At 35.1% G+C, this 14,877-nt stretch overlaps 1 protein-coding gene across 1 annotated transcript in view; it reads left to right on the top strand.

Annotated features, from left to right (window-relative positions):
* IGF2R (insulin like growth factor 2 receptor) overlaps window positions 1–14,877 on the top strand; it is a 144,434-nt gene that overhangs the window by 104,513 nt on the left and 25,044 nt on the right. The window contains exons 23-35 of the mRNA XM_001371399.4: window positions 284–454; window positions 1,705–1,848; window positions 1,973–2,148; window positions 2,533–2,620; window positions 3,014–3,229; window positions 4,478–4,608; window positions 4,945–5,042; window positions 5,526–5,662; window positions 6,170–6,363; window positions 8,029–8,155; window positions 8,888–9,007; window positions 12,773–13,029; window positions 13,353–13,568. Coding sequence (XP_001371436.1) covers window positions 284–454; window positions 1,705–1,848; window positions 1,973–2,148; window positions 2,533–2,620; window positions 3,014–3,229; window positions 4,478–4,608; window positions 4,945–5,042; window positions 5,526–5,662; window positions 6,170–6,363; window positions 8,029–8,155; window positions 8,888–9,007; window positions 12,773–13,029; window positions 13,353–13,568 — 2,075 coding nt within the window. The remainder of the gene's footprint in view (window positions 1–283; window positions 455–1,704; window positions 1,849–1,972; window positions 2,149–2,532; window positions 2,621–3,013; window positions 3,230–4,477; window positions 4,609–4,944; window positions 5,043–5,525; window positions 5,663–6,169; window positions 6,364–8,028; window positions 8,156–8,887; window positions 9,008–12,772; window positions 13,030–13,352; window positions 13,569–14,877) is intronic.

Here is a 14,877-nt window from a genome sequence, read left to right on the forward strand (position 1 = left end):
ACTTTAAAATATTTTCATTAGAAATTTTAAATTTTGTAATTCAGAATGCTGATGGAAAATTTGTTTATAGTTGAAACTAGTCATAATATGCTGTATTTTTATGTAATTTATCAAAAGTCATATCCCTCTGAACCATGATTAATAACAGTATTGGAATAACTTGGAAGGTTAGTCTCATTCTCCTGCATCAGTGTTCTAAAGGGGTTCCATTGTTTTTTAATAACTTATGTTTATATAACCACTTGCTTCTGTTTCTCAGAAATTTGGCTTTTCTTTATGACAGGTGCTTCAGATGCTTTCATCATACGTTTTATATGTAATGATGATGTCTATCCAGGAAAACCCAAATTCCTTCGTCAAGATGTCAATTCTAAATTAGGGATCTATGATACTTTCTTTGAGTTTGAAACAGCTTTAGCCTGTATCCCTTCTCCAGTAGATTGCCAAGTTACAGGTAAGTTCTTGAAGTCAGGGAAATAGAAATATGTAGATGTGTGTTTCATTTTTGAAGAAAGCCAAGTACAGCATGTTAACCCCTATGTACATTAGTAGTTTTCACTGAAGTTTTGCTGTTTGTCAAGATAAAGGAATTACCTGCTAACATCTTTTAATGGTTTGTGCATACCTATTTATTATTGGCATGAAGATGTATTTTAAGGTCTGATCTCGATTGGAGAAACGTCTAGAAGGAGAAAATGTAGGAAGTTTCATAAACAGTAGTGTTTAGAATCACCATGGTATCAATACTTATTTGACATATTTACACAATACCAACTAAAATAGACTTTAAAAATTTTTTTAAATTAAATTTCATGGGGCAAGGCAGTCATTGTCATTAGTAAAAGCTTATATGAAAGATACAAGACTCCATATATTTGGAACATAAAAAGAACAAGATAGGGTTGTGGCTCACTAGACTAGTTGGAGTCTATATAGTATAGTTTTTAGACATAAAATTATAAAATAGTGATAAAAGATCTCATACATAAAGAGTAGTGTAGACATTGTATACAGTGGAAGTTAAGCAGCATCCAAATCATTTTAAAGTTTTGTGACTTAAGCTACAAACCAAAGAATGAGAAATATAGAAACACCATTGGTTCTATACTGTTTTTTTTTCATGCCATAATTGTGCTTTAATCATTATTACTAATGTAGCAGCATCTCCAGATAAAAAGACAGACATGACTACACAACACCTAGGCTAGAAATATTAGAAAACTAAAAAGAATTTTGTATGTTCAGAGGATATGTTCAAATCTCTGAAAAGTAACTTGTTAAAGTTTTAGTTTACCCAATCTCTTTTCATCTCAGAAATATGCAGTAAAACATTTAAGATGCTAGAGTGACAGGAACTATATCCTTCCTTTTGTAAATCTAAGATTTTATGTGACCCTATTGTATGATCTGTGTACATGCTAAACCCTGGCACACTAAAAGCAAAGGATGATTGTTTCTCCATCATCTCTTGCTTCCTATCTATGTAACCTATGTGGGGTCTCTGAGAGCCTCACTGAGGGATTAAGTTTTTGATGGACTTTAAGCTCATACAACTCTAAACCAAAGATTCTTTTTCAAAATAGCTTCTTATGAGTTTGCTTTAATTCTGAAAGCCTAATTTAAATAAAAATCATAAATACATGAGAATATTCTTTAATTTGTTAAGAAGGTGCATTCTGGAATATAATTCAAATGTTTTTTCAGACCTTGCTGGCAATGAATATGATCTAAGTGGCCTGAGCAAAACAAGAGAACCTTGGATTGCACTTGATACTTCAACAGAAGGGAAAAAAAGAACTTTCTACTTAAATGTGTGCAATCCTTTACCTTATATTCCTGGATGTCATGGTGAATTTCTTTTTATCTTTTTATTTATGCCTTCTTATAGCCTTGAATTAAGTGGTTTTAAAAACATTTGATTTAGGATTTTAAAAAGCACCTTACTGAATGCTATTCTTTCTTATTATTCCAGGCAGTGCAGTGGGATCTTGTGTAAAATCTGGTGACATAGGTAGAAACCTAGGTGTTGTACAGATTAGTCCTCAAACTGCTGCTAATGGATCCTTGAGTATTGTTTATGTGAATGGTGATAAATGTGAAAATCAACATTACTCCACACGTATCATATTTGAATGTGATCAGACACCTGTAAGTTTCTGGATAAATTCTTTATCTTATTCTTGATCATATTTCTATATATTTATTTTATCTTTCTGCATTAAAAAAAAACCTTTTTAGAAACTCAGTAGAAAGGACTTAACATAGAAGATTTTTTTTTTAATGGACTTAAGACTACAGGTAGGGAAAATAATTGACTTTTAGTTTACCAAGAAAGACCAAGCACTGACTTCTAGGTTTTGAAGAACAGCCATGTATTTGTGCCCAAGCTAATTTTGTAGTAGTTAAATCTCAGGTCTTTTGATTAATGCTTTGCAGGTTACTTGTTTGAAGCCACCATTTTATGGTTGACTGCCTGTGAAAAATATAAAAAGACCAATTTGTACCAAAATGAGTTGTCTGCTTATGTTTCAGGGATCACCAGTATTTCAGCGTAAGGAAGATTGTGAATATGTATTTCTTTGGAGAACCATAGAAGCTTGTCCTATTCGAAAAGCAGAAGGTGAGATCTAATAGCATTTTACACCCATATGTTTTCTTTTCTCTTGATCCAGAATTTTGTAGTAATCTTTACAAATATACTGAGTTGCATTATATTGTCCCTAAGTTAATTATTTCTCACTTCTCTAATATGAAGAATCTTTGAGACACAGAATTTTCAAACAGGAACTTAGAGAAAATTTAATTCATTGTAGAACTCAAACTGCTTTTCTCTAAAATTGATGTTTAATTTTTATAAAGATGAAATAATATGAAATCCCTTTTGTAAAGCACTGCATGTTCTTTTTATTGAGTTTTTAAGACATAAAGGAGACATCGTGCATAAGTATGAATGTTAAGTATTTTCCTCTTTGCTATTTCACTTAAATTTCTTTTCCTGTATGTGACCTCAAAGGAGACAACTGTGAAGTGAAAGATCCAAGGCATGGACACATTTACAACCTGAAGGCCCTTGCTGTAAATGACACAGTAGTAACTGCGGGTGAATATAGCTATTACTTCCGCGTCTGTGGGAGCTTGTCCTCCAATGTGTGTAAATCTGGAGACAGCTCTAAGAAAGTATCATCATGTCAAGAAAAGAAAGCGACTCCAGGTTTCCAGAAAATTGCAGGTAGTGTGCATTTGCTTCTCAGGGTACTGTTAAACAGAGAACTTGAGGAATAATACAAAGTTGCATTTTGCGTTGGATAAATGACCTTATACTTGTTCTTTCGTGAATTTCATTTGATTTTTCTCATCTACAAAAACATTGAAAGAGCTAGATTTCTATTTTCTTTAAAGTTTTATTGGTGACTTTTAGATTTTGTGATGTATTTGTGTATACAGCAGTAGTTTCTCAGCATCAAAACATATTGTGTGAAAGCAATCAACAAAACTGATGTAGGCAGCATTCTGACCCCACCATCCTCTACTTCTCTATCAAAAGCAAGGAAATACAGTTCATCATCTGTTCTGATACCAAGATTATTTCAAATAGATTTCTTTATGGTTGCCTTTTATATTATTTGTCTTCATTTTAATGATGATAGGTATTATTGCTATTGTCTTACTCACAGAAATCTTTCCATGTTTTTCTGACATCCTAATTTATTTATTATGAGGGGAGGGGAAGGGAATAAGTGTTTCTGCAGTACCAACTATGTGCTAGACACCTTGTATCTTATTTGATGGTATCGTATAGTAATTTTGTTTTATTTTCATTCATTGTTAACAATTAAAGGTACTGGCTTTTCTTCCGACTAGTTAGGTAGTTCAACATATGCTGAACTATGGAGACTGTTGCCTGTAGCAATAACAAGTAGAGTTGAGTCTAGAATGATTTGGGCATGTTGTTTATCTGGTGCTGTGGCATCAGATCTAGTACCTTCACTGGGGCAGTAGATTGCTTGTTGATAATGAGTTTAAGAACTAGTTTAAAAAAAAGTAGGAGTGGTGTTTAGCTAAAGAACCAAGAGTTGGAGGACCAGTGTTTTTGTGATCACTCTTTAAAACTATTAAGTGGAGAGCATTGACTTCATTTGCTTTGTTTGGCCCTTATGACTATAGAACTCTTTGATGACCAATATAGTTGCAGTCGGGAAAGATAGCATGGTATAGTGGAAAGCACTGTTTTTGGACTCAGGAAGCTCTATATTCAAACCTCATTTCTGACTCTTAATAGCTATGGGACCATCTGAAAGGCTGATGCTTTAATGTATGAAAAGTACATTGTCAACCTTAAAGCACTATATAAAAGTAATTTGCAATGATTGTTAATACTTTTAGAAAAGGCTGGCTTAAAAAAGGCTGTAAGGATAGGCTAGATATTGTATCTAATGTGTTTTATTTTTCTCTGTTCTTCTGATCTCTCTTAAAATAGGTTTACTTACTCAGAAGCTGACTTATGAAAATGGATTAATAAAGATTAACTACACTGGTGGGGATACATGCCATAAAGTATATCAAAGATCTACAACCATATTTTTTTATTGTGATCGCACCACTCAGAAGGTTAGTGTATTTGACATAGTGAGAGACTTCCAGGATGTTATCCAGGGAGTATGTTTCTATTATAGAGGACTGAGAAAACACCCTTATAAAAATAGTTTTTCATTAATAATCTACCATTTCCTTGTTTGTGATAAATCATTATTTCCTTATTTTTCTTTATTTTGAATTATTGTTGAATTTAATTTGAAATGTATAAACAAATGCAAATCATATTAGAATTCAGCCGATCTTTAGATTTTTGATGAGCATAATCTCATTTTTAAAGTCCATATTTTAAAATGACTGCACCTAGTTTTACATATTCATAGTTCATATATATTTGTTTTTAATCTTCAGCCAGTGTTCTTGAAGGAAACTTTAGATTGTTCTTACTTATTTGAGTGGCGAACCCAATATGCCTGCCCACCTTTTGAGTCCATTGAATGTTCATTCAGGTAAGTTCATTTATACTTTTACCCTTCTGGATCAACAGCTAAAATCATACTTAAATTTATTCTTATTCCAAAGTAATGGTCACACATCAGCTATCAGATAATCAATGATTAGGCTGAGAGCCATTGTCAGGTGTGGTCCAGTCAGTTAGATACATTATTCCCGTCATTTGTGGTCATTGAAGTGTTCATATAGGCACATAAAGTATGTATGTCATCATACCTCTTGAATAACTTTGAGAGGCAATAACAGATGTTGGGTATATTTTTCTAGCCAAGATTGAAATGGTCATGTGCTTCCCTCCCAGTCATTTTTGAATACTTGTCATCATGAAATAATTATGAGATTTTGAGACATCAACGCGATATTGTTGCTGGTACTGACGGATGTGTATAGTGTTAAGGTGAAATGCTAATATTTGATTTAGCATATGGTGGATGCAACACTGAATTGTGGCTGAACTGGACTTCATTCCTTTAATTTAGAGATCAAGAAGGAAACTCCTTTGATCTTTCCCCTCTATCACGATATACTGACAACTGGGAAGCAATTACAAGAACTGGGGCACCAGAGCGTTACTTCATCAACATCTGCAAGTCCCTTGCCCCACAAGCTGGCATTGGTGAGAGAGAAGCGTTACTATTTGGTCATGAGTTGTCAGGAATTGATTGTCTTCATTATCTTCATTATTAGGTTAGGTTAGACAACAATGAGGGAGTGTGAAACTTATAAAACCGAGGAACTTGTTTCTTGCAGTGATTGGTAGGTTCGGCCAGTTAATAGAAGGAAAAGAAAATAATTACTGTTTGAAGACACAGTTCCTTATATTGACCTTAAATGTGTTGTCACTGCTAGATAAAAACTAAGGCTCAAACTTAACTTATATCGAAGGTTCAATGTTTATATACTGCTTTATAGACATGAATGTGTGGAGATGGGTGGTAGTAGTAGTACCAGTAGTCGCAAAACCTGGTAATCTTCCAATTACTAAGGTAAAAGGAGGAATAAAATATTTTTTGTAGGTGTGTGTTCATTGTTCTTGGTTATGTCTCTGGATATCTTATTGCTTTATTATACTGCTGTATGATGTCAAGGAAAACGGGAAAGGCCACTCTGATTTGTGTTTCAGGATCATGCCCTCCTGATGCAGCTGTCTGTTTGGTGGAGAATTCTAAATACACAACCCTGGGCAGGGTGAGTGACGGTCCTCAGTGGAGCAACGATGGTACCGCCATTCTGACGTACGTCAATGGAGACCTGTGCCCAGACAAGATCCGTAGGAAGATGACGACAGTCCTTCTGACATGCAGTGAGAGTCATGTAGTAAGTACCAACACTGCGAATAGTCTCAAATTAGATCCTCTTGTAATTATTGCAGATGGGAATTTCTAAAGTGCTGCAAATGAATAACTCTTTGTTGATGGGATAGGAGCACCTTTTGAGAGCTTTATACATATCTTTTGATTCCCATGATCTGGTTAGGTAGATGCTGTTATTTCTGTTTTATAGAAGGAAACTGAAGCCAAGACAGAGCAAATGAATAAGTAGGCAAGTAGTACATGTTTTGAGGCAAGATCTGAATTCAGCACACTATCCACTCTGTGACCTTGCTAGCTTATCATACCTCCAAGATGGCAAAAGACATAGAATGTTGTTATCAGTGACAAAGATTTCTCTGGTTCAAAAAATATCTACTTGGTATGTTTTAAAATTATTTGATCATCTTCATTATAGAATCCACCCCTACAGTGATTCTCTGTCATTCCTTTCATTCATCTCCATAATTGGCTTCTCCATTTGGCTGCTGATTTGTATTTGGAGAAGTCAGATTTTTTAAGGCCTTACAGATTGGGGGGCAGTGCTATGCCTATAGGCTTAAACGAACATTTTTTATTTTTTTTTATGAGGCTGTAGCCAGGGATCCGGGAGCTATGCCAGGCTGGACTAACTTCTTGACCATCAGGGCAAAGAATCTATAGTAGGCAACTGATTTTTGTTCTTGAGAAGTAATAGACCTGGCGTTCTGGAAGACTGAGCTATGCGGAGGCCCTGAATCATGAAGCCCCAGGCAGCTAGAAGCCCTGAAGTTTGTTGCTGATTTCTCTACCCTGTGGTCAATATGGAGTCTGAAGATTAAAAGAGACGGAGAGAGACAAGGAGAGATGAAAGTACACATGCAGGAGGTTGTGTAGAGTAGGGTCTAATGAGATATATGGAAAGAATATATAGGGTCAATAGGAATTTGACCTCCAAATTAAGGGTTACTGTGAAAGAGTACCTTTTATGGTTCTGTGGTAATTTCAGTATACTTTGAAAAGGTTAAAGCACTATACAAATGAAAGTAAGAAAAATGATTTGGGAGTCAGGAAGACCTAAATTCGAATGCACTTCAAGACCTTTATTACCTATGCAACCCTGAGCGAATAAATCACTTGTTCATGCTGTCTCCTCATCTGTAACATAGGAATAATAGTGGCGCACTCCTCAGAAGACTGTCAGCATAAAATGAGATAATATTCCTTAAGTACTTTTGTGACTCTTAAATCATTCTTTGTGTTAGCTGTCATTATTGTTGTTATTAGTAGTAATAGACTTTTTTTTTTGACATCTGTCAGATCATAGGACACAATGCCTTTTGATAATTGCTTGGCCCTCTCAACATCTTTAGGCACCACAGTCTGGTACATAAGAGACAAGTAAATATTTGTTGCTTGATTGATAACTACTTGGAAACTGCCATTCTGGAAGCTGTGTTTTATGGCTTGTTTTTTTAAGCTTGCATAGCTTCTTCCAAGAAAAGTAGTTCAACCCTAGAGTTTGATTCTTCTGTTTTAGGAACTAATTCTTCTCCAATTCTGTAACCATAATATACTACCCCTTTTTCCATAGAGCCATTGAGAAAGTTTTTGATGTGTTCAGAGCAATTTGATATAAGTTGGTAGTGTTACAGCTCCCTATAAAGCTGGACTCTCTTTACTTTGCCTTTAGGATTCTAGGCCTATGTTTATAAGTGCAGTGGAAGAATGTGAGTATACTTTCTCGTGGCAAACCTCAGCGGCATGTCCTTTAAAGAGCAATATGCAGGACAACTGTCAAGTCACCAATCCTGCTACAGGTAAATATTCACAGGGATTTTGTGGATACCTTTAAAGAGTAGAGGAAGAGGGATTGCTAGTTTGCTTTGACTATATCCCTATATTTTTATGCTTAAATCTTTCACTGAGTATTTACACTTAGAAGAAGCAGCTGGCATACAAGTAAATGGTGTAATGACCCAGGCCTATTTGTTCAGGCTTAGCTCTTTCCTTCAACTGTTGCTATATTGGGAGAGCTGCCTCAGTAAGCTCCTGAATGTGGGACACAGATTTCTTGAGTCTGAGCTGAGGGAAAAGGGAACCACGGACATTCTCAAAAGGGAACAAAGCTAATACAAGCCTGCTGTTCGTGACTACAGTCTAAAGAAACTGAGCCCATCAAGAAACACAGGCTTTAGGGTTACACATTTGGGAATAAGTGACATAACTCCAGGTTGTGTTTATTGAACAGCAGTAGGAGAAAGAAAATATTTTGAATCACTGGCCTCCAGGGAAATATCAAGGTATCTAGTTAAAAATTCAAGAAATAAATGGTAAAACCTAGACAAGGATATCCAAATTGTCAACTAGCTTTTCAGTTTTGTGGTGGCTTTTCAGTAGAAGAGTGTTGGTACATTGTAAGGTTTAACACTGATGGCAACAGTATAATGGTGTTGGAAGAATAAAAATCATCCCTGAAAATATTGTGATTTCTAGTCTTTCAAAATGCCTGTTTCTTATTTCACAGACAAAAATTTTCCCTTTTCTTACAGGTCATCTATTCGATTTGAACTCTTTAAAGAATGATTCTGGCTACTCTGTTGCTTATAGTGAGAAGGGATTAATTTATATAGGTATTTGTGGAGGAACTAAAAACTGCCCTTCTGGAGTTGGTAAGTGCAAAAATGTTTCCTTCCTAAAGTGTGTTTTTATGTCTTAAAGGCATCAGAATCTTCCTGTGCTGAAGTACTGTGAGGAATACAGGAAAATAAAATATATTTTCATTCTGCCATTTTACTAATTTTGCTGAAAATTAAATTCTGAACTAAACATCTTATCATGAGCCTTGGTATAAAGGAATGAGCAAGGAATCAGAAGACTTAATCATCCAGTGCTCTGGGCAACATTTTTGTTTTTATCTGTGTATTTTAAAAATGTTTTTTTTTATGTTCTTTTCTTTTTCTGTGTCTCAATTTTGCAACAATAGAGATGCTAACTCCATGTATCCCCAACCCCAACAGAAGCCTTATAATAAATGATTATCTAGCCACACAAAGCAAAATAAATACATTGTCCATGATCATTGTATTTCTAGTCTATCACCTCTCTCCAAAGAAGTAGGTTCATTAGTCTTCTCAATTTGTGTTTATTCACTGCGTTGATAAGAGCCATATTGTCTTTCTCAAGTTATTTTCCTTAAATTATGGAGATAGCCTTGTCATCATGAAACTGGTTCTTCAAGTTCTGTTAACTTCTTTTAGCATCAGTTCATACAAATTTTCCCAGTTTTCTCAAATTATATTTATTTGTTATAGTTTGATTATATTCTCTTATTCATATATCACAATTTGTTCAGCTATTTTCTGATTGAGACACCCAGTTTATTCCCAGTCATTTGATAAAGTGTTGCTAGAAATATTTTTGCTATATAAATCTTTCTTCAGGTAGTCATTAAGCATCTTCTATGTGTCATGCTCTGTGCTAAAGTGCTAGGAATACAAAAGAAGACAGTGTAAGGGTTAATATAACAGGTTGGACTAGATTATTTAAGAATAGGGTTTCCAGGAATTTAATTCCAAAATGAATTTTTTAGCAATTTATTTATAAAATGGAGGGAAAGTGTGAAAGTAGAGAAATGAAAAAGTGGACAGAGTAAGAATCTAGTTTAATGAGTTAGACTATTGTTCAAGCCCTGGCTTTAATCCAGCAGGGCTCCAGAAACCCCAGGCAGAGGGCCTAAGGGTTAATTAACAAAGGTTTTAGTCAAGAGGCCTCCTCCCAGAGGTGGGGCCCCTCCAGAGGCTAGTACCTCCAGGAAAGCCAAGGAAAGGAATCAGCCATTTTTACTCACCCCAAGTGATAGTTCTAAGGGAAAAATAGAAGCAGTCCAAGGTCCTCACCCATAGCTCCTCCAAGGTCAAGTTGAAGGCAAAAGACCTCTTCATAGGAAGTTCTTGGCATTTTTAAAGACCATTCCTTTTGTCACTTCCTGTGACTTCCTTCCATTTTAGGTGTATCAATTACAGCTAAAGCTTTGCTTAGGACTGCCCAGGGGCAGTCAATTCTCATTCATCACCCACTATTGCCCTTGTGGGTCACAGACCTCCCCCACTCAAGTGTAAGTGGGGTGTTTACGCTTCTGGTGATTAAGTCTAAAATTAGGCAGGGAAGAATTAATCCCATCTTCACAATCTCCCCCCCCCCCCCCAATCATTTGACATAATCATCTTGTACCCCTAAAAATTTTCTGACTACAGGTGCATACTTGCACTTTCTAGGAGAAACTACAATAATTAGAGATAAGAGGGAAATAGAAGAGAAAGAAAGCAAAACCAATGTTTGCTAGGTGCATTGACAAAAAGCCAATTGGGGGCAGCCCCCTTTGGCATAAAAATGTACATTAAAAATAAATGTTCAACCCCCTTCAGTTTAATCAACTGTACCTCAAAGTCCATTCTGGATCTTCTTGATGCAGCATAGGTTTCTGTAGGCATCTTTCTCCTAACAGTTCATTCTCTGGATTCAAGGAGTTAACAAACTTCTTTTCCAGAAAATTTTCTCAAACAAAATTTTTAAATTGTATATTTTTACAAAAATACAATATAATCCCCCCTGAAGAGGGTGTTAACCAACACCCAGATCAACTCAGGTTACATGATTGTGTTATGGGGGCATATGAATCAATTATCAAAAGAAAAACCAAAAACATAAAAAGAAAAATAAATAGAAGAAAAAATTAAACTTTGGGAGAAATAAAAAGTTCAAGATCAGAATCAAAATATCAAAAGTATCTATATATAAAATTTCTGAGTGAAACAAGAAGAAATTCATAACAGGCCCTTGTATCAGGGTCCAATTAAAGTAAATTTCTGTCCTACAAATCTGTAGGACAAAAATGCCATACTATTGCAATTACTCATTATAAGCCAGGACTACAGGAAGTTGCCATACTCTAAGATAGAAAAAAGGACTAGAATTTTGTGTAAAAGGGAAGTGTCATTCCTTTGTCTGATTTTTTGTCATTTCTCAGGGATAGGGGACCCAGAACAGTCAATTATTAGGTACTTTGATAGAAAGTATTTCACAAGGAGTGTGGTACAGGGAGTCTTGTGTCCTAACATACGTCGAGCGCCACAACCTCAAGTCTCACACTAGGTTTTGTTCCTTTTGTATTGGCATAGAAAATTCATCAATCCCACCTGGATTGGTTTCTTTTTTTTGACATGTGTGCTCTTTTTTTTGGCACTATTCAGGTTAAGTCCATGCTTCTATGGCACTGTGTAGATGAAATTTGTGCTCCTTTTTTGAACTCATTTCCTAGAATCAGACACAAACATTAATCACAGTCCCATAACATTTATCAATAAATGGCATGTTTCCATAGTCTAAAGATTTTGGGTATTCATTTATATGCTAGGGAAATGGACATCTTAGCTTATTTATTGCAAAAATAAAAAATAGTTAAGAGAAAATCTCAATACTGGTGACATGTGCTTCAAATGCAAAAAAATGAGAGGAAAAAATAAAATATTGTATGTCACATGTGGGAAGAAAAGCAAAAATTTTAAAAATGTATATATTTCACAATCACAGAAGTAAAGTATACAGGCTACTTTCTCAAAGAATAAGATTCATTTCCTTTTTAACTTGCCATGATCTGCAGTATGAATGCAAATAAGGTAGATAAAGCAATAATATATTCAAGAAAATACAAAAAAAATTACAAAAGGCACAAAATGTTACAAAAGATACATCAGGTCAATATAGGTCACTAATACAGATTTTTTTTTTTAGAATATATATATATATATATATATATATATAGTCCTACAACGGCAATTTATTCAAGTACAAGGATCAACCAAATACAGTGCAACAAAATAGTACAGATCCAGCAATAAGGAAATCTTATCATGATCAATAGTCAAATATAATCAATACAGTCAATTATTCATTATCAACAGAAGACTGCTTGTAGTAGCAACATTCTTTTCTTCTGGATTTTTTATTTTAATTAAAAAAAAATTGAAAACACCTTTCTCTTCTTTCTGCCTAGTTTTGAGAGGGGAAAAAAACCTCTTGTAACAAAACTGTATAATTCAGCAAAACAAATGTCTGTGTTGACATTGACCAGAAATCTATGCCAAGCTGAACTAACCTTTTGGTTATTAGGGCAACATAAAGGCAAGGCAAGGATGAGAAGGTGCGGCTAAATTGCAATTGGTGCTATCGAAAAGAGTGTCATAATCAATGATATTGCAGATCCATTGATGCAGGTATTTCACACTGTAGAAACTGACAGATTAATGACTGATTTAGTCATCAATGTACAGCATTACAAAATAAGCATGAGGTTTAAATATGAGATGTGTTTAAGGAATAATGTAATGAAAAATAAATACACCATATCATAAATTTTTTTCTTCCATTCATTCTAGGTGTTTGCTTTGGATTGACCAAAATTAATGCTGGAAGTTGGAACAGCCAGCTAATGTATGTAGATCAAGTCTTACAGCTTGTTTATGATGATGGAGCTCCTTGCCCCTCCAAGAATGCCTTGAAGTATAAGAGTGTAATTAGTTTTGTGTGCACACATGATTCTGGGGCAAACAATAAGCCTGTATTTGTTTCCTTGGATAAACAGACATGTACTCTTTACTTTTCTTGGCACACTCCACTGGCTTGTGAGAAAGAGGTGAGTCTATTGAAATACATTTTACTCTGAAAGAGATTTTGTTTTGACCCTTGGTATATCTGTTCTGGATTTCAGTGCCATGTCTTTCATATTACAATTTAATCACTGACATTGAAGACCCCTGAATCAGTACTCAGGTTGTGTTAGCCATAAAACACTTTTGATGGAAGATAGAATAAGTAGGATAAAACTTTTTGAAAAAAAAAAATTACTTCAGCAGTTGTGCTTATATTGTAGCATTTTCAAGTCCTCTAACATAAATGCAGCTTTGTGTCTTTGATGAGTATGCTGTTATATGACATGACCCAAATTTTCTGTAACAGGAGCAATGTTCAGTGAAAAATGGAAGCTCTGTTATTGATCTCAGTCCTTTAATCCATCGGACTGGTGGCTATGAAGCCTATAATGAAAATGATGATCTATCTGATACCAAGCCGGATTTCTATATTAACATCTGTCAGGCTCTAAATCCTATCCATGGAGTAGCATGTCCTGCTGGAGCAGCAGTGTGCAAAGTTCCTGTTGATGACTCTCCTATAGTAAGTATCACATATGCAGATTTGAAAAAAAATTGATAATAGCCTATATGCACAGTTTTCCCTTTGCAACTAAGAGTTTTTCAAGAAAAAGAAATCTAGAAATAAACTGATGTTACTCATATTGAGTCTTTTGACATAGAAGGCTAAGGACCGATATACTATTTCTCTGTGTATCAGTTTATATATTGTACATTTGTGTGTATGCACATGCACACACAAACACACACACTAGTAGAAGTTTCTGCATCAGCAGCGTGGCACTTGTGAAATGCAGATGTTTTCAGAAGCTAAGAACTGTTATTAAGAGATCTTAATAAGTCACACAGGAAAGTGCATATCACTAATTTTGATTTTCTGCTGGTCTTTTGAGTGTCTAATTTTTTAATATTGAAAACATTTTTAGTAATCACATTAGTAAACATTTAGTAATAATTTTTGCTTATTTCAGGCTGTAAATTTCTGAAAAAAGTCTCAAATTTTATTTCTATATTTCTGCAGTTCATGTATTTGAGATTAAATGCCATTGTAAAAAATGGATACATTTTTGAACTAATTGTATATACCAAATGTCTAAAGCTGAACTCTTATTTTTTTCTCCAAAATTTGTACCTCTTCTTAATTTCCCTTTTACTGTCCAGGACATCATCATCCTCCCAATCATCTAATCATGTAACCTTGGTATCTTCTTTGGCTCCTCACTGTGTTGGTTCTTCTACTTTTATAGCATCTCTCATATACTCCCCCTTCTTTCTTCTGACACTGGCACCCTGGCACAGGCTCTCATCTCCTCACACATGTGCCTTTTGGTTTTTTGGGTTCCCTGCCTCATGTCTCTCTCTCCTAGTCCCATACTCTAGTAAGGTATCAAAATGATCTTCTAAAATACAGGTCTTGGGGGCAACTGGGTAGCTTAGTGGATTGAGAGCTAGATCTAGAGATGGGAGGTCATAGGTTCAAATCTGGCCTTCAGATGTTTCCTAGCAGTGTGACCCTGGGCAAGTCACTTAACCCACATTGCCTAGCCCCTACTGTTCTTTTGCTTTGGAACCAACACACCGTATTGATTCTAAGCTGGAAGGTAAGGGTTTAAAAAAAATACAAGTCTCACTTTCTCCCTCTCCTTCCTCTTCAATAAACTTCAATGGTTCTGTATTACTATAAGGATCAAATAATGAACTTGTTTTTTGTTTTGTTTGTTTTGTTTTTAACTTTTACCTTCTGTCTTAGGATCAGTTCTAAGACAAAAGAACAGCAAGGGCTAAGCAATCAGGGTGAAGTGACTTGTCCAGGTTCATATAGCTAGGAAGCT

The sequence above is a fragment of the Monodelphis domestica genome, chromosome 2 (genome assembly GCF_027887165.1).
Source record: "Monodelphis domestica isolate mMonDom1 chromosome 2, mMonDom1.pri, whole genome shotgun sequence".
Lineage (NCBI taxonomy): Eukaryota > Metazoa > Chordata > Mammalia > Didelphimorphia > Didelphidae > Monodelphis > Monodelphis domestica.